This window comes from Parambassis ranga, chromosome 16 (genome assembly GCF_900634625.1).
Source record: "Parambassis ranga chromosome 16, fParRan2.1, whole genome shotgun sequence".
NCBI lineage: Eukaryota > Metazoa > Chordata > Actinopteri > Ambassidae > Parambassis > Parambassis ranga.
The window spans coordinates 15,503,462-15,526,755 of record NC_041036.1 but is presented as its reverse complement, the minus strand read 5'-3'; the positions used below and the strand labels follow the sequence as shown (position 1 = coordinate 15,526,755).

Below are 23,294 nucleotides of genomic sequence, written 5' to 3'. Positions count from 1 at the left end.
CTAAGAATAAACAACATATAGGAAGAAAGAATTAACTCAGCTATTATCCAGCTAATACATTTATTATTTTTTAACCCAGTATAGAAACATGTATGAATTGTGTATGTCCATGCAGAGCTGCACCACACATTAGTACAGCCTCATAGGAGGGAAGGACCAGTCATCTGGGCTTGTGAAAGAAGAAAAGGAAGGCACTGTCTCGCTTTCAAGCATGTGAGATGGAGGGTAGTGCATCATGTCTGTGTTGTGGGACATGAGGGCCGGCTGAGCTGCAGGGTGGCCGAATTGGCTGAAAGGCTGGAAGGAATAAGTATGATGAATGGGGAAGGAGGGGGCAGAAGTGTATGTGTCAGGGCGAAATGGGTCTTGCTCCTGTTTAAAGTCTGTTGCCTCTGCTGAACGTCCAAGCGGCAGCTGTGTTCTGTTGGGAAAGAGGGGCTGGTACTGTGGCTTGTAGTAGGTGCCGGTACTGTGGGCTGTACTTGTGTTGTTTGTTGGGCTATTTTCAAAGAAATCAAATTTAGGTGACTCTTGGATTATTGACCTATTAAATCTGTGTTCCCAGTGATTAGATGTTGAGGGTTTTTCCACTTTACGGAAGGTGGTAGAGGGAGCAAACAAACTGCCCAGTGAAGATCCAGAGGGATTAAAGTCCATGCAGTGCTGAGGAGAGACGTCAGGTCTGAGGAAATCATCCAGAACACAAGTGTCCTTGGTAATTGTTGGCCACTCAGCTTTCTTTACCTGAAACACCAGAAAGCATTATTTAAAAGAAGCTCAAGTCCCCTCTCAGACATGACCATTCCATTTATGTAAGGGCATCAGAACTAGTCAGCTTTATATCTCAAGGCTTTTGGCTGACACTGACAGACTTTGATTAAAGATAGAGGTCTGTATGTATGAAAGCCTCAGAACAAATTCTAGTTTGTTACCAAGGATAATAGAAAAAAATGGATAATAGCTTGGCTCTAAACAAAAGAGGCATCTTACCTGCTCCTGGATTTGCTGTGGTTGTGAACTGTCCTTCCAGTTAAAATGCCAATTTCCTATCAAAGAAGAAAGGGAAAAGCCAGACAACAGATAAAATAAGATTACTACACTATGTTTCCAAACATAATAGTGTCTGCAGAAAGTGCCATGAACTCTCTGGTGTTTTAATTCAGCATCTAACAATGACAATATTATTAGTTTTTGGTTTGTAAATGTTAAGTCTCTAACAGTGCAACAGTATGGAAAGCTGTTTTAATCATACAATAGGAACACTGGGAATGCAGCCTTCTTTCTATGGATGGTAAAGATTCATTAGGTGTCAGTGCAGGGGTAAGAAGCACATAAGCATCAACTGCATGCTTACATTTTAAGTTGCCATGTCACAGGAATAGCAAGGCGTTCATGTTTACCTGTTGGTTGTAAGAACTGATCTTCCATCGTTGGCTCTGCACCTCCATCTTTCTCTGTAGAATAAACCCTTTGGTTAAGGTATTGCTGGACCTTGCTGAGGTTCGTCTGAAGCCAGGCTCCATGCCTCTCTCGCAGGGACTTCAGCAGCACCTTTCTGCTTTCTGACACCAGGTTTCTCCTTTTCAGAAATGGAAACTGCAGACAATCACACAGACGTGATGCCACTGCTCTGGCAGACTTTGACACATACTCAGGGTTGTCTCTTCTGTGCTGTGTGTTACAGCTGTCAGCAGTGGGTGAGCTGGAGAGTTGAAGTGGGCTAGTGATGAGGCTGTCAGTTTGTGTGTCCTGGACTGAAAACGGCTGATTCTTTGAGGTTTGCTTTGGGGTAGTGTGTCTCTTTATCTTATTGTTTGCTGTCTTCATGCTGTTTCTTTCTGCAATATCCTTCCTGGTCTGGGTTGCTATTCCACTGAGAGAGCTGTGTTTAGATGAGACAGTGCTTTCAAATGAGAGATCATCAGGTTTTTGCTGTGGTCGCTGTCCTGGCGTAATATCTGTTCCCTGACTATTGAAGTGAAGGTTCTTCTGCTCTTCCTTTCCAGCAGGGTCTTCTTTGTTTTTAGCAACATCAGCAGGAGCAGGAATGTGAGATGTTGAAGACAGATGTAAGGCATCATTCTCCTTTTCTGTCACTTCCTCTACACTGTGCTCCAGTTTCCTCTGCTCATTTAGCAATCGTTCAATATCAATGGACTTCATGTCATTGTTAAACAGGCCGTGGTGTCCAATGAGGCGGCTGCCTGTGATGATACTGGGCTCTTGTGCAGCAGGAACAACACTTGGAAACGATGCATGTCTCCTTGAATGACAGTCACTGTGACCACATGTATGGAAATGTGGCATGTCTTTACCACTTCGGTGAGAGTGACGGTGGTGATAATTTGATGTGGTCTTGGAGGTCTCCTTCCACTTACCCTTCCTCTGACTTCTCTCTTTGCGTGTCTTTAAATGTTTTATTTTTTGCTTCCCATTTGTCTGATGGTATTGACTGGAGTCTGCATTTGAAAAGCTTCCATCTTTAACCTTTGAATGCTCTTCGAAAATGCTGAAGAATTTTTTTTTTTCTGGCAAAGCCCTGCCAAACATGCTGCTCGTGACTTATGGAGTTTCGTAGAAAGAAAACCACAGTTCACAGTTCAGTCACCTGCAGGAAACAGAAATGGAGCTGGGTAACCACTACAGGTAGTAACTACACCAGAGAGGTCAAACTCTACCACTCTCTACCACCAAGAAAATGAATTTCATCATAGATACAGTACGTCTAAAATTCATGGCAAATACATTTTCATTTCATACACACTCATATTGAGCAACAGCTGGAGTTCTGTAACATACTCCATAAAACGTGCACATATTAACAGACCATTTAACAGCAAATTAGAAGATTAGATTAGAGTTAGATTAGAGTGCATTTCAGGCTGCACTGATGCTAACCCTGCCAGTGTATGGTAATTTGATAAGTGTGGATTTATGCAGTAACTCGGCTTCCATTGAGGAAATACCAGCAGTTACGCAATTTATTTTTAAGTAATCTAAGTAATCTTGGAGATTGCAACAAGGCTTAATTTTATTGTTTCTATTTTTTTTATTTGTCCATTTTGTCATATTTTCAGGTATATGCGTCAGTACCTGTGTATTCATCCTAAATCAATCGATTGCTATATTATTTTTTTCTACAATGTATAAACAAACATTTATGGATTTCACAACATTTGATTAATATCATTTTTTCTTTTTAATGGAATATTATTGAATATTAAAGTTTTCATCAGTATTTTAAAAATGCACACCACTACAAAACAGGAGACACAATTAAAGTAAATATAAAACTAGGTTATGGAGAAATCGTATGCTAACGCGCCCCCTGCCGTTCCACACCGGGCGGTTGGATGCTAACAGCTAGCTTAATTTATGAGCTGCAAAAACCTAAACAACAGGTGCATGTAATCTAAAAGCGCACGTGTATGAGGTCACAGCTGTGGCTCCTAGGAAGCAGTAGTTTAAAATGTAAGCTGCCATAAACAAAGAAAATCCGTGGGGATTTTTCTCATACAAGCTAAACACTCATTAATTAACTTGCTGCTTACCATAAAGTGCTTATATGTCATATTGAAATCTGCCGCTGCTCAGCAACACGGTGCAGGTTTGCGCAGCAGTATGTCCCACGAACGTTAAACGAGCAGGGCAAAACCACTTGCACAGAGAGGGGGTGTAACACATGTCATAATTGATCTGATTCTTCAAAGTAACCGTGTTCGATTCAATATTTCCCAATATAACTCCTATTACGCCTAATTTAAAATGCGTACTGATAATATCAGGCCAAATTATGTAAATATACTCAAAATATATATTTTGTTGGCCCCGGAAGACGATGGTACGTTCAGTTACGATGAAAATTTACTTCCTGATTCTGAAACTGAATTGGGAGATAACGTTATTTGGATTTAATGGTAGCCGTTAGTTTATATTATCTCTTTATGCTGATGTTATTTACAGCCCCGCTTTGCACAGTATAAGCCTTAACGTTAACAGAAATATATATTGCAAGTTCCTGACCGTTATTTGTGTAAAAATCACATCTATCTTGTCTTTCAGCAAAGAAGCTAGCTACTGTGGCTAATTTTGTCAGCCCGTAGAGATTTCTCTAATAGTCACTGCGTCAATTAATCGACTTGTTTCCGTTGGTACAAGTGTGAAAAACTCTACTTGACTGCTTTCTAACACAGATAGAGCCAAGTCATGAGTGCAGAAGACTCGAACCCTGCCGCCACACCCACTCCCTGTGAAGACACCCAGGGAGATGGACGATGGATGTCTCTGGTGTGTGAAATAGCACGTTTTTATAATCTGTTTCATTGTGTTTAGATGTTTGGTCACTGCGGGTGAAAGGAGGCACGTGAAAATAGCCACGAGATATTAATATACTACCTTTATAGTAACGTTGTATTTAGCTTTCATAAAGAAAAAAAATGCTTTGCCAACTGTCCACTATTTTTGGACTAAGTTATAGTTTGTTAACTAACTATTAATTTGTTGTTAAAGCACGTACAAGCACTACTAGTTAAAAAATAGGATTCATGTAATTTTATATCCCAGTCTTACATTTAAGATAAAGATATTGTTTGCCTTGCATTTAAGGCCTTGATGCTGTATACAACATATATGCATTCATCTTTTCCTTGTTCTCTTTGCAGCACAACCGCTTTGTGTCTGACAGCAAAGACAAAGAGCCTGATGTCTTGTTCGTTGGAGACTCTCTTATTCAACTCATGCACCAGTTTGGGGTAAAACACAGATCACATTATTCAATGTGTTTTTTAAACAGTATTTATACTGTTCTCCCAACTATCTGTGCATGCTTTTAAAATTGTTGTGGTCTGTCTACAGATATGGCGACAGTTGTTCTCACCCCTCCATGCCCTCAATTTTGGGGTGGGTGGTGATGCAACACAACATGTGCTGTGGAGACTGAGTAATGGAGAACTGGATAACATCAGCCCAAAGGTTCAAACCACTGCCAAAAATAGATGATAAATATAGCATGTTTGATTTTTCACAATAGGTGGATTGTTCTTACTGTGGTGTTAAAATCCAAATTACAGGTAAATTGACTCCAAACTGCCAATGAAAAATTCCCTGCCTTGCATTTCTTTCTCTTTTGTTGTCATAGGTTGTGGTTCTGTGGGTTGGCACAAATAATCATGGTCACACAGCTGAGCAGATCTACGGAGGCATCATGGCAATTGTCCAAGTCATCAAGAACAAGCTCCCCCATGCCCACACGCTCGTACTTGTAGGTTTTCATTTTGATGCATTCCTTATTTGAAATGATAAACTGCTCGCCATGTTGTTTTTAAAAGTTCATATAACCATCAAATTGCAATGGGTGATTTCACCATCACCCATTGTAACTGTATCTAAGAGAATACTGAACTGCACCTGGTAAATTTGATGGGACTGCAGCCTTTTTTATTGATATGAGCAAGTATGTAAGATTTCTTAGAACACAAATACTAAGGGTATTTTTAAATTTGTTTATTAAGGGTATACTGCCTAGAGGAAAATTGCCAAACCCTCTTCGGGAGCGCAATGCCAAGGTGAACAACCTCGTCCAGGAAGCCTTGTCATCTCTTCCTCACGCCTCCTTCTTCAACGTGGACCCTGGCTTTGTCCACTCAGACGGTAGCATCTCCCACCAGGACATGTATGACTACCTGCACCTGACTCCTCAAGGCTACCAGGCTGTGTGTGAACCCCTGCACGCGCATCTCAAGTCCATGTTAGACAAGCCCGCTGAGAACTGAGCACTACCACTACACTACTACGGTGGTCCTCGTCCCTGTTTCCAGGCAGCAGCTCACTCAGCTTATTAGAGGATAGAATCAGTTACTAAAGAGCTAAGGGCTGCACAAATTACATATGTAATGGCCAGGGTTGGTGACCACTGTTACAGATAATGGGACCACACAATAATTGTGCTGACACAGTTGAAAATTAATCGTGCTGTGCTACAATGAGTCCAATTTTTGCCTAAATGTACCTGTTTCACTAGCTTTTAGTACTCAGATGATATCCTTTCTCTGCAACACATCACAAGGTAGTCGTACAATAAGGGCAATTCCTGAATCAACAATCAAGACAAAAAAAACTTTTGAACCGGCAGAGACCATTAATCAAAATTATTAAGAATTTAAGTATGTGAAGGGACATCTGTAGTTCAACATTACTGCTGAAAGTTTTATTTATAACCATAACACTTCAGCTATGGCTCTAATGAATTATCTCAGTCTAAATGACCTTTTCAGCCTTACACTGCCTGACAGAGCTGACAGGATATGGTTGGAAAAGGGTCTCTTCAGATTTGTGCCTGTAAATACATAGAATAACTGCCCTTCTGCTGTAGATTGTCATTGTTACCTCCATTTGGCAAAAGCTTTATTGTGATGTCTGTGATGTTTTTTTGTTATTTTGAATGACCAAAGGTTTTGACTTTGCCTACACATGGCAAACTATTCAATATCTTATTTTCTTTTCATTGTCACATGAATTGTTTTTTTGTTTCTTCATGTAAAACACTTTGTGTTGTCTATGTTATGAAGTTGTGTTGCAGCATAATAGCACCATTTGAAAGGCTTTACTTCACACTAACATGCTGCTTCTGAGTATTATGGACAAGAGTCATGGTGGAGAACTTGATTTAGGGTCCAGAATATGGCTGATTGTGTAAGTGATGAAAGAAATGCATTAAATATCAAAACAAGATGGTGTTAGTGTTCTCTAAGTGATGGATCACATTTGTGTGCTGACAACTGAGACTGTGATTGCCATTGATGCAGAGCTACCTTTACAGCTCAGGTACATTTTCTGCTAGGTTCGTCAAGAGTACACGTTCACACGTTATGCTTTTAGTGCTTTTGGTTGACTGGTTCTGTTCCTGTTTCTAAAATGTGTGCAAAAAAAGCTGCTTTTGTGAAACAGGAGAGGGCCGAACAAGTCTGGCTTTGCCCATAATTATCAGGACAGACTGCAGCTTAACAGCAGTTTTTAGACATAATATATCCCATACTTATTTGCCAAATAGTAAACTGAGATCTCACATGTGATAATGTTGTATTTGTTACAATGATGTGAACAGGATAGCAAATTTACATTAAGCGTGTCTTTTCCAAGAAGACAGCATTACACACTGTAGAAGAAGAAGTTTTAGAGTTACAAATGATGACACCAAGAAAAGCAGTGAGGACAAAACCTCAAAATATATCTACATGAAAAGATGTGAGAGAATGTTTTGCTCGAGACTAAAAAAATAAGGGCACATCAGGCCTTTTACTGCTGGTCTATTTGATCTGAATCACTCACCCCCATTACTCAAAAAACTATGGTGATAAACATTGGCTGGAAGATGTACATCTTCCAAGTTCTATTCAAACCCACCAACTGGAAAATGTGAGGACATGCTTTAAAAACTGCCATCTGATAAAAGTGTCTTGGATTCAATTTCAGGCATCAACACCACCCTTTATAAAGAACCAGAACAGCAACCGTTTTATTTCCTCAGTGGAACTGAAGTTGGTGTGTGTGCAGGACCTCCTCTGGAAACTCACCACAGAATGGGACCAAGAAGACTTCTGCTGCTTGTCTCCGTCCTGCTGATACTCACTGACCACAGCCAAGGTACGCTTTATCAGGGTTCCACTGTAAAATCCTGCATCCTGCATATGTATTGATTTATTACGCTTTTCATGAAAGGTGTTCCTGAGACAAATCAACACTCTGTGATTGTCAACGCATTCACTGATGGTATGTGAGTTTTTGAAATGTCTACTAATGATAATATTAATCATTTTTATTATATATCTAAATAAAACAGAAAAGCATTAGACACTGTCAACATGTCTATAAAAAAGAAAAATTATTTAAAATTATTTTTATTTAGAATAGATCATTTTAATTAAATTTGACAAACACTGTGTTTTAGCCTCTGCTGTTGTTGAACAACTGGTGACCACACGTCCAGTCAAAACCCCACATCAGCACACCAAAGTCTGTGACTATAAAGGTAAAAAAATGAATTATTATATGTACGTAATAATGTGCCACAATCAGGTTATTATATTTTTTAAATCACTGTGTAGTTTTTTGTGTAATTATTATCTAAGTGCTGCCTTTATAACAAAATACATTGAACTAACCCATTCTGTATCGTGTGTTTGGGTTACCTCAGGGAAGGGAAGAGAGATGAAAAACACACCCTGCCACTGTCTGCCGTCTGCCAAATCCAGGAAGATGAAATGTGAGTTCCCTAATGTTTCAGATTATTCAGTGATAAGAAAAGTTGTGCAGTGGCCACGTTTTCCATTCAAATATTTTAGATTAATAACTGAACCTGTTTGTTTACTCTTTTTTGTTTAACCACAAGTGTGCCAGCGGAACAAATATAAGAAGCAGAAGAGATTCCGTGAGTTTTCCAAGCCGAAGGACAGTAAAAATCACAGCATTCCCATTTGAGTAACACGATGATGCTCTCCTTACATACTGGATATTCTGTTACATCATCTTTATTACTTCTGTCATCATATCGGCATATATCGCTTTCAGTATAACTATCTGCAGCAGACTGATTATTATATCCTCCTTTAAATAAAGTGTCCACAAATTTGAGTACAATATTGTGTTGTTTTAATATTGATTCACACGCAGCAAATAAAAAGTATAATAAGAACATAACATAACATATAATAAACATTTTATAGATAAATAGATTGCAAGCACTTTGACTAAACTACTAAACACAATTGCTTTTGCTAATAATAATAATAATAATAATAATAACAACAACAACAACAACAACAAGCATTAACAAGCATTAACAAGCATTTCAATAGTAATAATAAATTGCCCTTTCACTGTCAGTGTAAGGTGTATTTATACAAGACTGGCTGGACTCCTCAGAGTGGAGGACTCAGTTTAACACCACAGGAACAGACAAAACAAGCAGCCCCATCAACATCAGCCCAGCTTGGGATTGGAAGAGGATGGCAGAGGCTCGACCTACAGGTGGAAATAATGACAGGTAGAGAGTCTGTAGTTCTGAATAGAGATGAAGCATAAGACAAACTACTACTTCTAGTGTTTTAATAAAAATCAGTGAGTGATCCTGTCATGGAGATGCTGCATTTATAAAAAGATTTTTACTCACTGGCGACTGTAAATGTTTTAGTCTGGTACATTGTGATGCTGGTCACAGGGTTCCACACCTCACAGGTATAATTCCCCTCATTCTGTTTTGTCGCAGAGAATGTGAGAACAGCTCCATTCTTAAGACGAATCAGCTGATCGTTTAAGAACCAGGTGAAATTACACTTTGGCCAAGCATCAGCAGAGCATGTGAGGGACACAAGGGAGCTTCCATTTGCTGAGTGTGGACCAAAGATATCCACACTCTTAGGGCCATCTGCAAACAGTCATAGCTGGTTATGTACAGGTAAATGTGTATGTCGTACCTTGAAAATTCCCTCAAGTATATTTGGTCAAACATTTCTGATAAACAGGATACTCATAAGATCAACTTTACCAGCTTTACCAGCAACTTTAACAGCTGATAGCAGAATCCAGAGAGATGATAAATTATACTTATAAATTGAGGTACCATGAAAAAAAAAGAATGTACTCACAAGAGACAATGAGTAGTCGACGTTGGCTGGTCATGCTTCCAACAGCATTGACAGCTTTACATCTGTAGAAATCACTGTCCTCACGGTCCACTGAGTGGAAGTTAATTGTCTTGTTATCAATGCCAAAAGTAACTCTGTAGTCCTCATGCAGTATTTTGTCGTTCTTCATCCAGTAAACATAGTCAGCATGTCCGCATATGACACATGCTAGATTATATGGATGACCTTCAATGGCAGGAGTCATTGGTGCTTTTATCTGTACGTTCTGTATTGATTCTGGGAACAAAGCAAAACCCACAAAACCCTCTTTTTGTTTGTTCTCCTGAGCCAAATGAAGAAAATAAGAATAGTCTCACCATGAATGACACGAAGAAATGTGTAGGCAATGCTCTTTTTCGAGGTGATGGTGTTGAATGCAATGCACGTGTACATTCCACTCCTATTTGCAGTCAGAGGACGTAAGAAGTACTTGGACTCATTGGAGACTGGACATGCTTTGAAGTACCACCTGTAGTAGCTGGCTGGTTTTGACTTTGCATAGCAGCTGAGTGTGACATTGTCTCCTATGTACGCCACCTTTGGTCCTGTGATAGTCGGCATCTCTGGTCCATCTAAACACATGGACAATAATTACAGGGAAACTTTGCTGTGTGTATGATTAAATAATGTCTCACCCACACAGCCTGCATCCCTTATGTGACATGGTTAACCCTTAAAATGCTGCTCAAGACTACAGGTGGTACAGTAAGTTGTAGCTTAATGTAAAAATGTTGGGACTTTTTCAAGTTAAAGACGCGCATAGGCTACCTGGTAGCAGGGCCAGGACAATTTATTTTGGATGATAAATTTTTGGCCAGAGGAGTGCACTTCAATGTTATGTTCAATATTGATGTGATGATTGATTCAAGATATTTCAATTTAAAATATTTACAAAATACAAATTTGTCACCAAGCGCCCTCCTGTGGTTGTGTGAATATAGTGCATGTAAGAATGTTTAATGTCTCACACATTTTAACCCAATAAATTTTCTTTTTTTAAACATAAAAAGTTGTTTTAAGCTTAAAACCAACATGTGCTGCTAAAGCATAATTGTTCTTTAGAATAGATAGGGGTGGAGAGGCAGAAAGTCTCACCTCATGGCCAAACACAAACATACTTACAGTAAACTACCACTTCACAGGAATCGCTGGTTAAGTTGCTCAGAGAGTTAAAGGCCTGACACTGATAATATCCACTGTCTGAATATTGGACTGGGTTGAGAGTCAGTGTCTTGTTGTTCATTTTAAAGACTGCTGTGTTGTTGGCAGACATAAGTTGGCCATTTTTCCACCACTGAATGCTGTCAACAGATCCGGTCGCTTCACAGAGCAGAGTGAGCGGCTCATCAAGTATTGCTGGTCCCAGGATTTTCACTGTCACTGCTGTCAGTGGATCTGCAGAAGGAGGATCATTAAAATTCACTCTTTGTTTGTTTGTTCATTTACATTGATGGAAATATGTTGCCAGAGAATTAGATGAGAAGATTGATAGCACTGTTATATTGTTTGTCTCCATTAAATATAGAATGGGATCCAGTTGTTATCATACTGTTCCATAGAAGTTATCATTGCATATCATTGCCTTATGGTTAGTACTTCACATAGGCCTACTCATAGCCCAGAAGGTGAATGATCAGTGTGATAAGTGTGTTTGTGTTATACATATATCCAAAAACGGGAACAGTAAGTTAATAGCAGTATAACAGTATAATATCATTCTTGCACCACCTACACATCCACCATGGCAGGACTTCATCCAGAGTATTATTTTGGAAGTCATCACCCTATTTTGCTCAAGTTTAGTATGTAAGTTTATAAAGACACATCAACCACAATAGCATCATGGATGGTAGTATATGTTAGTATGCTGAGTGCCTGAATATTGCTGCTGCAATAGTGAAATTTCCCAGCTTGGGATGAAAAAAAATGTACGTTTCTATTCTATTCTATTCTATTCTATACTATTCAGCAACATTTTTGCCCAGGGTCCAAAATACTATTAGAGTTGCTATGTCATAGAGAATCAGTCTATAGAAATGTAGAAGTATTGATTCTGGGAACAAAGCAAAACCCACAAAACCCTCTTTTTGTTTGTTCTCCTGAGCCAAATGAAGAAAATAAGAATAGTCTCACCATGAATGACACGAAGAAATGTGTAGGCAGTGCTGTTTTTCGAGGTGATGTTGTTGAATGCAATGCACGTGTACATTCCACTCATATTTGCAGTCAGAGGACGTAAGACGTACTCGGACTCATTGGAGACTGGACATGCTTTGAAGTACCACCTGTAGTAGCTGGCTGGGTTTGACTTTGCATAGCAGCTGAGTGTGACATTGTCTCCTATGTACGCCACCTTTGGTCCTGTGATAGTCGGCATCTCTGGTCCATCTAAACACATGGACAATAATTACAGGGAAACTTTGCTGTGTGTATGATTAAATAATGTCTCACCCACACAGCCTGCATCCCTTATGTGACATGGTTAACCTTTAAAATGCTGCTCAAGACTACAGGTTTTACATTAAGTTGTAGCTTAAGCGTAATTGTTCTTTAGAATAGATAGGGGTGGAGAGGCAGAAAGTCTCACCTCATGGCCAAACACAAACATACTTACAGTAAACTACCACTTCACAGGAATCGCTGGTTAAGTTGCTCAGAGAGTTAAAGGCCTGACACTGATAATATCCACTGTCTGAATATTGGACTGGGTTGAGAGTCAGTGTCTTGTTGTTCATTTTAAAGACTGCTGTGTTGTTGGCAGACATAAGTTGGCCATTTTTCCACCACTGAATGCTGTCAACAGATCCGGTCGCTTCACAGAGCAGAGTGAGCGGCTCATCAAGTATTGCTGGTCCCAGGATGTTCACTGTCACTGCTGTCAGTGGATCTGCAGAAGGAGGATCATTAGAATTCACTCTTTGTTTGTTTGTTCATTTACATTGATGGAAATATGTTGCCAGAGAATTAGATGAGAAGATTGATAGCACTGTTATATTGTTTGTCTCCATTAAATATAGAATGGGATCCAGTTGTTATCATACTATTCCATACTATTAAATGAAGAATTAAATGAAGAAAATAATAATAGTCTCACCATGAATGACACGAAGAAATGTGTAGGCAGTGCTGTTTTTCGAGGTGATGTTGTTGAATGCAATGCACGTGTACATTCCACTCATATTTGCAGTCAGAGGACGTAAGACGTACTCGGACTCATTGGAGACTGGACATGCTTTGAAGTACCACCTGTAGTAGCTGGCTGGTTTTGACTTTGCATAGCAGCTGAGTGTGACATTGTCTCCTATGTACGCCACCTTTGGTCCTGTGATAGTCGGCATCTCTGGTCCATCTAAACACATGGACAATAATTACAGGGAAACTTTGCTGTGTGTATGATTAAATAATGTCTCACCCACACAGCCTGCATCCCTTATGTGACATGGTTAACCCTTAAAATGCTGCTCAAGACTACAGGTGGTACAGTAAGTTGTAGCTTAATGTAAAAATGTTGAGACTTTTTCAAGTTAAAGACGCGCATAGGCTACCTGGTAGCAGGGCCAGGACAATTTATTTTGGATGATAAATTTTTGGCCAGAGGAGTGCACTTCAATGTTATGTTCAATATTAATGTGATGATTGATTCAAGATATTTCAATTTAAAATATTTACAAAATAAAAATTTGTCACCAAGCGCCCTCCTGTGGTTGTGTGAATATAGTGCATGTAAGAATGTTTAATGTCTCACACATTTTAACCCAATAAATTTTCTTTTTTTAAACATAAAAAGTTGTTTTAAGCTTAAAACCAACATGTGCTGCTAAAGCATAATTGTTCTTTAGAATAGATAGGGGTGGAGAGGCAGAAAGTCTCACCTCATGGCCAAACACAAACATACTTACAGTAAACTACCACTTCACAGGAATCGCTGGTTAAGTTGCTCAGAGAGTTAAAGGCCTGACACTGATAATATCCACTGTCTGAATATTGGACTGGGTTGAGAGTCAGTGTCTTGTTGTTCATTTTAAAGACTGCTGTGTTGTTGGCAGACATAAGTTGGCCATTTTTCCACCACTGAATGCTGTCAACAGATCCGGTCGCTTCACAGAGCAGAGTGAGCGGCTCATCAAGTATTGCTGGTCCCAGGATGTTCACTGTCACTGCTGTCAGTGGATCTGCAGGAGGATCATTAGAATTCACTCTTTGTTTGTTTGTTCATTTACATTGATGGAAATATTTTGCCAGAGAATTAGATGAGAAGATTGATAGCACTGTTATATTGTTTGTCTCCATTAAATATAGAATGGGATCCAGTTGTTATCATACTATTCCATACTATTAAATGAAGAATTAAATGAAGAAAATAATAATAGTCTCACCATGAATGACACGAAGAAATGTGTAGGCAGTGCTGTTTTTCGAGGTGATGTTGTTGAATGCAATGCACGTGTACATTCCACTCATATTTGCAGTCAGAGGACGTAAGAAGTACTCGGACTCATTGGAGACTGGACATGCTTTGAAGTACCACCTGTAGTAGCTGGCTGGTTTTGACTTTGCATAGCAGCTGAGTGTGACATTGTCTCCTATGTACGCCACCTTTGGTCCTGTGATAGTCGGCATCTCTGGTCCATCTAAACACATGGACAATAATTACAGGGAAACTTTGCTGTGTGTATGATTAAATAATGTCTCACCCACACAGCCTGCATCCCTTATGTGACATGGTAAACCTTTAAAATGCTGCTCAAGACTACAGGTGGTACAGTAAGTTGTAGCTTAATGTAAAAATGTTGGGACTTTTTCAAGTTAAAGACGCGCATAGGCTACCTGGTAGCAGGGCCAGGACAATTTATTTTGGATGATAAATTTTTGGCCAGAGGAGTGCACTTCAATGTTATGTTCAATATTAATGTGTTTATTTAAATGATTGATTCAAGATATTTCAATTTGAAATATTTACAAAATAAAAATTTGTCACCAAGCGCCCTCCTGTGGTTGTGTGAATTTAGTGCATGTAAGAATGTTTAATGTCTCACACATTTTAACCCAATAAATTTTCTTTTTTTAAACATAAAAAGTTGTTTTAAGCTTAAAACCAACATGTGCTGCTAAAGCGTAATTGTTCTTTAGAATAGATAGGGGTGGAGAGGCAGAAAGTCTCACCTCATGGCCAAACACAAACATACTTACAGTAAACTACCACTTCACAGGATTTGCTGGTTAAGTTGCTCAGAGAGTTAAAGGCCTGACACTGATAATATCCACTGTCTGAATATTGGACTGGGTTGAGAGTCAGTGTCTTGTTCATTTTAAAGACTGCTGTGTTGTTGGCAGACATAAGTTGGCCATTCTTCCACCACTGAATGCTGTCAACAGATCCGATCGCTTCACAGAGCAGAGTGAGCGGCTCATCAAGTATTGCTGGTCCCAGGATTTTCACTGTCACTGCTGTCAGTGGATCTGCAGAAGGAGGATCATCAGAATTCACTCTTTGTTTGTTTGTTCATTTACATTGATGGAAATATGTTGCCAGAGAATTAGATGAGAAGATTGATAGCACTGTTATATTGTTTGTCTCCATTAAATATAGAATGGGATCCAGTTGTTATCATACTATTCCATAGAAGTTATCATTGCATATCATTGCCTTATGGTTAGTACTTCACATAGGCCTACTCATAGCCCAGATGGTGAATGATCAGTGTGATAAGTGTGTTTGCGTTATATATATATATATATATATATCCAAAAACGGGAACAGTAAGTTAATAGCAGTATAACGGTATAATATCATTCTTGCACCACCTACACATCCACCATGGCAGGACTTCATCCAGAGTATTATTTTGGAAGTCATCACCCTATTTTGCTCAAGTTTAGTATGTAAGTTTATAAAGACACATCAACCACAATAGCATCATGGATGGTAGTATATGTTAGTATGCTGAGTGCCTGAATATTGCTGCTGCAATAGCGAAATTTCCCAGGTTGGGATGAAAAAAATGTTACGTTCCTATTCTATTCTGTTTGTATGATTAAATAATGTCTCACCCACACAGCCTGCATCCCTTATGTGACATGGTTAACCCTTAAAATGCTGCTCAAGACTACAGGTTGTACATTAAGTTGTAGCTTAATGTAAAAATGTTGGGACTTTTATTTTGGATGATAAATATTTGGCCAGAGGAGTGCACTTCAATGTTATGTTCAATATTAATGTGTTTATTTAAATGATTGATTCAAGATATTTCAATTTGAAATATTTACAAAATAAAAATTTGTCACCAAGCGCCCTCCTGTGGTTGTGTGAATATAGTGCATGTAAGAATGTTTAATGTCTCACACATTTTAACCCAATAAATGATCTTTTTTAAAACATAAAAAGTTGTTTTAAGCTTAAAACCAACATGTGCTTTGTTTGTTTGTTCATTTACATTGATGGAAATATGTTGCCAGAGAATTAGATGAGAAGATTGATAGCACTGTTATATTGTTTGTCTCCATTAAATATAGAATGGGATCCAGTTGTTATCATACTGTTCCATAGAAGTTATCATTGCATATCATTGCCTTATGGTTAGTACTTCACATAGGCCTACTCATAGCCCAGAAGGTGAATGATCAGTGTGATAAGTGTGTTTGTGTTATACATATATCCAAAAACAGGAACAGTAAGTTAATAGCAGTATAACAGTATAATCATCCAGAGTATTATTTTGGAAGTCATCACCCTATTTTGCTCAAGTTTAGTATGTAAGTTTATAAAGACACATCAACCACAATAGCATCATTGTTGCTGTTATGGTCCTGTGTTCGCGTGTTATTTTGTCTTACAAATCAGTAAACAATGAAACATGCAAAAACTGCATGTTATCAGAGGCAGCATCACACCAAGGCTGCTTGGAGCCCCAGGCTAGCTGGGGGCCCCAATGACTGATGTTAAGCTACAGTAGTGGCAATGTACAAAGTCTGCAATGACAGTAGTAGAAGACAAATCAAAACATTTATATTTGGCAAATTTTCATTGTGTCACATAATTTATAAATAATGTTGATGGATGGATGGTAATATATGTTAGTATGCTGAGCGCCTGAATATTGCTGCTGCAATAGTGAAATTTCCCAGGTTGGGATGAAAAAAATGTTTCTATTCTATTCTATTCTATTCAGCAACATTTTTGCCCAGGGTCCAAAAAGACTATTAGAGTTGCTGTGTCATAGAGAATCAGTCTATGGGAATGTAGAAGCTGTTGAAGTGTTAATGTGTATGCACATTTAATTAATTTAACAATCATTAAGCAATTTGTAAGAGAGTCCTCACCTTGAATTAACAGAGTTACGTCTGTTGTGAAACCACTCACTCCCTGCAATGTGTACACGCCGGAGTCTTCCTTCTTTACTGATCTTATTGTCAGCGATGAATCAACTGGATGAAATGTGGCTCTGTCCCTCCATGCATTGTTGATGGAATGGTTTCCATTGAATATTAACACGATAAACTTGTTTCTGAATATCCACATCCCCTCAGTGACACCGCAGCCCCTGCAGAAGAGTGTCACATCGACGCCCACTGGATAGGGGTCTATGATTCCATGATATAGAAACAGAGGGTAAGGAATTATATTCAATCACTCACTCATACCAAAGTGCATTTAATAAAAATTACCACATTCAGATAAACTGACATTTTTATTGTCAGAATGTATTCATCTAAATTCATATTCATACCTGCAGAGGTTATTGTGGTCAAGAATAGGAGCAACACCGCCAGATCCTCCATTCTGATCTTCAGCTTATTTGTCATTTTTGATGAATACGACTCATGTGACAGCCTTCAAATCAGGAAAAATTTGCTCAGCATCACTGGTGCTCTGGTTTTCTGGATATATACACCTCACAGTCCTGACCCCACCTCCTCTGAACCTCTGAATTCTAATGTGCCAATCTGTGACTTTTGACCAATTAGAGAAAGCACTGGATTGGGGTTATGTTTTCACAGCATCCTGCGAACCAATCAGCATTCATCAGCAGAGTGCTGGGGTTTCATGTGCAAACTCACCTGCAGGTGAGACAGAAGGCTAAGGGGTCCATGGTGCCTGGTGGCCAGCTAGCCCATAAATTGTGGCATCAGCTACTGACACTGACAAGCACTAATTACAGACTTATATCATATCCGCTTTAGGTTGATAATGTACGATGGCTTAGATTCACAAGAGGAGTCCCCAGCCAGACGTTCAGGGTAGCAAAGTGTTAAAAGAGATTTTTACCCTTTAGTTTTTTTTACAGCAGCTCTTCTTGTGTGTGTGTGTGTTATTGAAACGAGGCAACAAATGTAAATTTAAGCCCGTCGGTTATTACACAGTATAGTTTCGAAGAAAATGTAAAACAATTGCCTACAGTTGCCTCAGTCTACCTGTCATTATGCGCAGCAGTGTCATTCAAAACAAAACTTCGTTACCCATAAACCCTTACGATGACGTCGTAAACTGCAGACGTCAAGATGGTGCTTGAAAGTACTATGGTCTGGTAAGGAATTTGAAATATATTTTAAGTATTAAGTTTAAACTGTAACCTCATTCTAATTAAGCGGATTCCTAAAGAATAAAGTATGCGTCTTCGTGACATTTTCGCTTGAAACTGTGTGCCACATTTATTTGCTTTGTTTTGGTTACAATGCACTCGAGCTATTCCCTGAGTCACTCCATAGCCTAACGTTAGCCAGAAGAAGCTGCTAGTCCCTAGCTAACAGATTTTAGTCCGAGTAATGCTCATTTTACATATGTGTTTCACATTACTGCTTTTTTGTTAGCGAACGTTTATTTATGTGTCGCTGTAAAGGTCCATGTTGCTGCTGGTGGTGATTGAAGCTAGCTGTTGTTTTACGCATTAGCGTTAGCTAGCTAACAAAACCAAAAGCTGTCCTCATTGTTAAAACATGTAACTGTCTGTCCTGTGGAATAATGTGAGATCATATGTAACTGTTATTTCATCAACATAAATGAACAGGGTAATATGTAAGTTACACAAAAGACACTATGTCGTTGCAGTTTTTAATGGAGGATGTACTTGGTGGATTACATTTTGGGGGCTTCGTACTAAGCATAACAGGGAACATAATCCGCATACAGTTAAGGCAACATATCCTATTTGTCAGAAATCAGTGCATTCGACATTAATCCTGACGATGTATTGTGCTTAAGTCAATGAAACTCAAACAAAACTCATCGAATAAATAATTAAATTTTGTGTACATGTGTATTTCTAAAACAGCATTTTGAGTCTCAAAAAGGGATTTAGCAATTCAGTTGCTTTAAACACATAAATAGAATATTTGAATCGCTATTTTAATCTTTGTAATGCGGTAAAGTTGGAGGGCAACCAGAGTTAATTCTGTGAAAGAAAAAAATAAATTGATTGTTTACACTGCTGTTTATTTTTCCAAGTGTGGACAACAGTGAGTATATGCGAAATGGAGACTTTCTGCCCACCAGACTGCAGGCTCAGCAGGATGCAGTTAATATAGTTTGTCACTCCAAGACCCGCAGCAATCCTGAAAACAATGTGGGCCTCATCACCATGGCAAAGTAAGAGACAGTTCAGTTTCTCTGTGGACTATTAAACTGTGATAATAATACAGGTGTTTTTTGTCTCCAGCAACTGTGAGGTTCTGACCACACTGACTCCAGATACAGGAAGAATACTGTCCAAGCTGCATGCTGTGCAGCCCCGTGGAAACATTAGCTTCTGTACTGGCATCAGGGTGGCACATGTGAGTCTGCAATTTGTCCCTATACATTGAACAGGTGTTTTTTACAGGACATCAAGGGGGGGGGGGGGTGGGTTGGAGTGCTTCACAGAGCAAGTGGGTTGGGAATCAAAAGTATGTTTCACAGTTCATAGCCTTCAGAGAAGCTGAAGGCCTTTTTCGCAGCAGACATACTGATTTGGCACAACACCTCTGTTTGGTTAAGTCCTAGTGAGATATCATGTCCATAACGGGTCCCGGCTAACCTAAATGTAGTCACCACTCATGCCATTGATTAACATGTAAAATTGTCTTTAAGAAATAAAGCATCACTTTTGTCAAAAATCACATAAATGTATGTTGTGAACTCATGTAGTCTTTTTTCTTTTGCTGTATTTTTTTTGTAGTTGGCATTGAAGCACAGACAAGGCAAAAACCACAAGATGCGCATCATTGCGTTTGTTGGCAGTCCAGTGGAGGACAATGAAAAAGAAGTAAGTTAACTTTTTTGGTGTTTTGCATAGGGATGCACCGATCCACATTTTTTCACTTTCGATCCGATTCCGATACCTGAATTTGGATATCTGCCGATACCTATAGTATTCCGATACCATAGCTCTATTTGCTTTTATATCACTATGATTATTATCATTATTGTTGATTTTACGAGGCTGTAATAAACTTCTCTCCAAAAAGCAACTTGAGGTAAGTATGAGGTTAGAAAACGGCAGAAATCCCATCCTGAAAACAAATATGCAACTTTAAGGGTTTAAATGGATATTTATTTAAATTTCAAGACAGGATTACTAGATACTAGTGCAATATACACCATCCAAGAAACAAATCCTGTCATATGAATTAAACAGCACAAATATAAATCACCACTAGGCAGCAAAACAGTTTTAAAGTGTCAAACATGAAATAAAAGGGTAAGCTTAAAAAATATTCACACTATCAATAGAACAATGTGCATCTGATCAACATAAATTCATGTTACTGGCATTGTCCCGCAGAATGACATGCACCTTTTTTAGATGGATCTCCCAGTTATTTAACATCTCGGTAATGGAGGCTGCGATTGTAGTTCGGCTGTGTGAACCCCTGCACTTTTTTACCTGAAGCACCGCACTACAGAGACTATGTGTATCTGAATCAACCCAATGCACTGTGAGACTTATCAGTGACATTGGGCAGACATCTGAAGTCCAAATATCTGTGGTAAAGCTCAGGGCTGGAACTCCTTTTAGCTTATCGGCTAACTTGGTTGACACTCTGTTGTACAGTTCAGGTAGCGCCGTCTCTGACAAATATCTCCTGGACGGTAAACTATACCTGGGCTGCAAGTGTTCAATCAGGCTGCGAAACCCCTCGTTTTCCACCACTATAAGGGTTGGTCATCAAGTACGATGAAGTTGAGCAACTTCTCTGTAATCCCTTTGGCTTTTACGTTGTCTGCTGGAAGTTTATTTTGCCTTTTGAATGATTCCAGAAGTGATTCTTGGCGGCTCTTCTCTTCTTTCTGCCCCCTGGTTAAAAAGTCCTCGTGCTCTCTCGAGTGGTGCTTTTTCAGGTGTTTAATTATATTTGTAGTGTTGAACGTCGCAACGGAGGTTCCACCTCTCGGAACGATGGCTTTGCAAACATTGCACGTTGCTGTCTTACTTTGTGGCGTTTCGACCGTAAAATATTTCCACACAGCGGACATGTTGTATGGCGCTCAATGCTTAAACTGCTACTTGCAAACTGCAGAGGATTTCCTTAAAGGAGGCGTGTCATCTCTGTCAGTGTCTCATTGGAGCACAGACACGTCACCTAGCCCGGGATCACTTGTGAGTCATTAACTCTGGATCGGAAATTTCTCCAGGTTGGATCGGAAATTTCCGATCCGTTAATTAAGCTGGTATCGGAACCCGATACTGGATCGGATCGGCCCCATCCCTAGTTTTGCATGGCATTTTACTCAGCCTATACTAGACTTGTGGCTTTACAATAACCAAGGTGGAGGCCTACACAGACTCATGTCTAAATTGATCTGGCACCTGATAAAACAGTGTTTGTGTCACTGACATAATTTCCCTCTTCCTGTAGCTGGTTAAAATGGCAAAGCGCCTGAAGAAAGAAAAGGTCAATGTGGATATCATTAACTTTGGAGAGGAGGTATTTTCCATCATAGCTCCACACACACTAAACCTCTTGAATATCTCATGTTGTATTTTATGTTGTGCTCACACTATGTTTTTCTGTCCCCTGCAGGAGATCAACACAGAGAAACTGACGGCCTTCATCAACACACTTAATGGGAAAGAGGGCGCTGGCTCCCACCTGGTCACAGTTCCTCCAGGCCCCAGTCTGGCTGATGCCCTGCTGTCGTCACCCATCCTGGCTGGAGAAGGAGGTGCAGTGTTGGGCCTGGGTGCTGGGGACTTTGAGTTTGGAGTGGATCCCAGCGCAGACCCAGAGTTGGCCTTGGTGAGAGAGAACTAGAGAAAGAGAACTAGAGATGCTGTATTTTAATGTGTGTAGTTTGTAAAGGCTGTTTTAATGACACTTTTTGTTTTATTCTGCTTTCCAGGCTCTGCGTGTGTCCATGGAAGAGCAGAGACAACGACAGGAGGATGAAGCTCGTAGAGCAGCTGTTGCGTCAGCTGCTGAAGCTGGAATTTCCTCCCCTACTGCAGATGGTGAGTTGATAATCGTAGATGCCTGTTTCTTACAGTATGATGGATGGATGAGTGTGTGTTCATGCTGCATGTTTTTTTTCTCTTTGCTTCAGAGTCTGAGGATGCCCTGCTGAAGATGTCTGTTCCACATACAAACTCAGCCACACCTGCACTGCCAGACTTCAGTCGCATGACAGAAGATGAGCAGATCGCCTATGCTCTGCAGATGTCTATGCAGGGAGCAGGAGCAGGTTGAAACATGGATATATATTAATGAATTTTCCAGATTCCCACATTTATCTACATTCAGTAATCTATCTATTACTAGCTTATGGCCCTGGTTATAAAAGGCCACCCTTGTTGGATTTCTTTAACTCATGTTTTGTACTATACTCCATTTGTCTTGTAGAGTTTGGTGCTGAGGACATGGATACAGGTGCTGACATGGACTCCAGTGAGGCTAAGGTGAACTCAGACTTTTTTCTTTTTTCTTTTTTTTTTTTCTTTAAAGGTTTTTATAAAATGTATGACTCTTACTTACATTCTCATTATCTGTGTCTAGGATGAAGAGGATTATGATGTTATGCAGGATCCAGAGTTCCTTCAGAGTGTTTTAGAAAACCTTCCCGGGGTTGATCCCAACAATGAGGCCATTCGTAACGCCATGGGCTCTCTAGCCTCCCAGACAGGCAGTAAACAACCAGACCCCAAGAAGGATGAAGAGAAAAAGAAGTGAACATCCAGAGAGAAGGGCTTGATATACAAGATGTTAAATAAAAAGTATTCGCAGTAACAGTTGTACTCTCTACAGAAAATTAAAGGTTTTGTTCATTTTTTTGTTTATGTTTCTGTAACCTGTAAACAACCTTTGCCTTTTTCTGGTTTTGGGGACCTGTTCTGATCACACCTGTTTTTGTTTCCCATTTGAATCAGTTTGAATATTTTTGTAACTACTCACATACATAGACAAATTTCCACAATAAATGCTTGTATACAGTCGTGTTAGTTGCAACCAGTTTAATGTGTAATCACTTTTCCAAAATATCAGTGGATTTATGGCTGTTATGATACTATATATTACTATTTCAAAATGGCTACAAATGTATGTTGTAAATGTGCCATAAAAGATATAAAAAATATATCATATTTAAATATATTTTAAAACAATGTAAAGCCATGCATCTATATAACCAGTAACTTAAAACAGTTT

General features: G+C 39.3%; 4 protein-coding genes across 4 annotated transcripts; 2 read left to right on the top strand and 2 right to left on the bottom strand.

Annotated features, from left to right (window-relative positions):
• Positions 1–53: 53 nt before the first annotated feature.
• Positions 54–3,601, bottom strand: prr19 (proline rich 19). Its single transcript, XM_028426088.1, has 4 exons — positions 3,552–3,601; positions 1,401–2,608; positions 991–1,046; positions 54–744 (listed from the first exon to the last, which is right to left on the bottom strand). The coding sequence occupies exons 2-4, from the start codon at positions 2,548–2,550 to the stop codon at positions 130–132; spliced, it is 1,821 nt and encodes a 606-aa protein (XP_028281889.1). The 5' UTR covers positions 2,551–2,608; positions 3,552–3,601; the 3' UTR covers positions 54–129.
• Positions 3,602–3,857: 256 nt separating this feature from the next.
• Positions 3,858–6,729, top strand: pafah1b3 (platelet-activating factor acetylhydrolase, isoform Ib, gamma subunit). Its single transcript, XM_028425534.1, has 6 exons — positions 3,858–3,917; positions 4,194–4,287; positions 4,662–4,751; positions 4,855–4,971; positions 5,138–5,260; positions 5,511–6,729. Exons 2-6 carry the CDS (start codon positions 4,207–4,209, stop codon positions 5,769–5,771), a joined length of 672 nt encoding a protein of 223 aa, XP_028281335.1. The 5' UTR covers positions 3,858–3,917; positions 4,194–4,206; the 3' UTR covers positions 5,772–6,729.
• A 2,120-nt stretch (positions 6,730–8,849) lies between these two features.
• Positions 8,850–14,300, bottom strand: ceacam1 (CEA cell adhesion molecule 1). Its single transcript, XM_028425307.1, has 7 exons — positions 14,057–14,300; positions 12,775–13,029; positions 12,295–12,567; positions 11,814–12,068; positions 9,642–9,917; positions 9,167–9,421; positions 8,850–9,018 (listed from the first exon to the last, which is right to left on the bottom strand). The coding sequence occupies exons 1-7, from the start codon at positions 14,298–14,300 to the stop codon at positions 8,930–8,932; spliced, it is 1,647 nt and encodes a 548-aa protein (XP_028281108.1). The 3' UTR covers positions 8,850–8,929.
• A 3,815-nt stretch (positions 14,301–18,115) lies between these two features.
• LOC114449111 (26S proteasome non-ATPase regulatory subunit 4-like) lies at positions 18,116–22,917 on the top strand. Its single transcript, XM_028426478.1, has 10 exons — positions 18,116–18,205; positions 19,123–19,263; positions 19,334–19,448; positions 19,832–19,918; positions 21,513–21,581; positions 21,678–21,893; positions 21,997–22,105; positions 22,198–22,335; positions 22,494–22,549; positions 22,647–22,917. Exons 1-10 carry the CDS (start codon positions 18,180–18,182, stop codon positions 22,818–22,820), a joined length of 1,131 nt encoding a protein of 376 aa, XP_028282279.1. The 5' UTR covers positions 18,116–18,179; the 3' UTR covers positions 22,821–22,917.
• The last annotated feature ends 377 nt before the right edge of the window (positions 22,918–23,294 follow it).

Excerpts from the sequence above, each read along its gene's own strand:
- prr19 (XM_028426088.1), bottom strand. The coding sequence starts at position 2,550 with ATGTTTGGCAGGGCTTTGCCAGAAAAAAAAAAATTCTTCAGCATTTTC. Across the intron at positions 1,047-1,400 it reads TCAGTTCTTACAACCAACAG|GAAATTGGCATTTTAACTGG; the intron begins GTAAACATGAAC and ends CTTCTTTGATAG. Across the intron at positions 745-990 it reads CACAGCAAATCCAGGAGCAG|GTAAAGAAAGCTGAGTGGCC; the intron begins GTAAGATGCCTC and ends CTGGTGTTTCAG.
- pafah1b3 (XM_028425534.1), top strand. The coding sequence starts at position 4,207 with ATGAGTGCAGAAGACTCGAACCCTGCCGCCACACCCACTCCCTGTGAA. Across the intron at positions 4,752-4,854 it reads AACTCATGCACCAGTTTGGG|ATATGGCGACAGTTGTTCTC; the intron begins GTAAAACACAGA and ends GTCTGTCTACAG. Across the intron at positions 4,972-5,137 it reads TGGATAACATCAGCCCAAAG|GTTGTGGTTCTGTGGGTTGG; the intron begins GTTCAAACCACT and ends TTGTTGTCATAG.
- ceacam1 (XM_028425307.1), bottom strand. The coding sequence starts at position 14,300 with ATGCCGACTATCACAGGACCAAAGGTGGCGTACATAGGAGACAATGTC. Across the intron at positions 13,030-14,056 it reads ATTTCTTCGTGTCATTCATG|ATGGACCAGAGATGCCGACT; the intron begins GTGAGACTATTA and ends CCATGTGTTTAG. Across the intron at positions 9,918-11,813 it reads ATTTCTTCGTGTCATTCATG|AATCAATACAGAACGTACAG; the intron begins GTGAGACTATTC and ends CTTTGTTCCCAG.
- LOC114449111 (XM_028426478.1), top strand. The coding sequence starts at position 18,180 with ATGGTGCTTGAAAGTACTATGGTCTG. Across the intron at positions 18,206-19,122 it reads CTTGAAAGTACTATGGTCTG|TGTGGACAACAGTGAGTATA; the intron begins GTAAGGAATTTG and ends TATTTTTCCAAG. Across the intron at positions 22,106-22,197 it reads TTCCTCCCCTACTGCAGATG|AGTCTGAGGATGCCCTGCTG; the intron begins GTGAGTTGATAA and ends TCTTTGCTTCAG.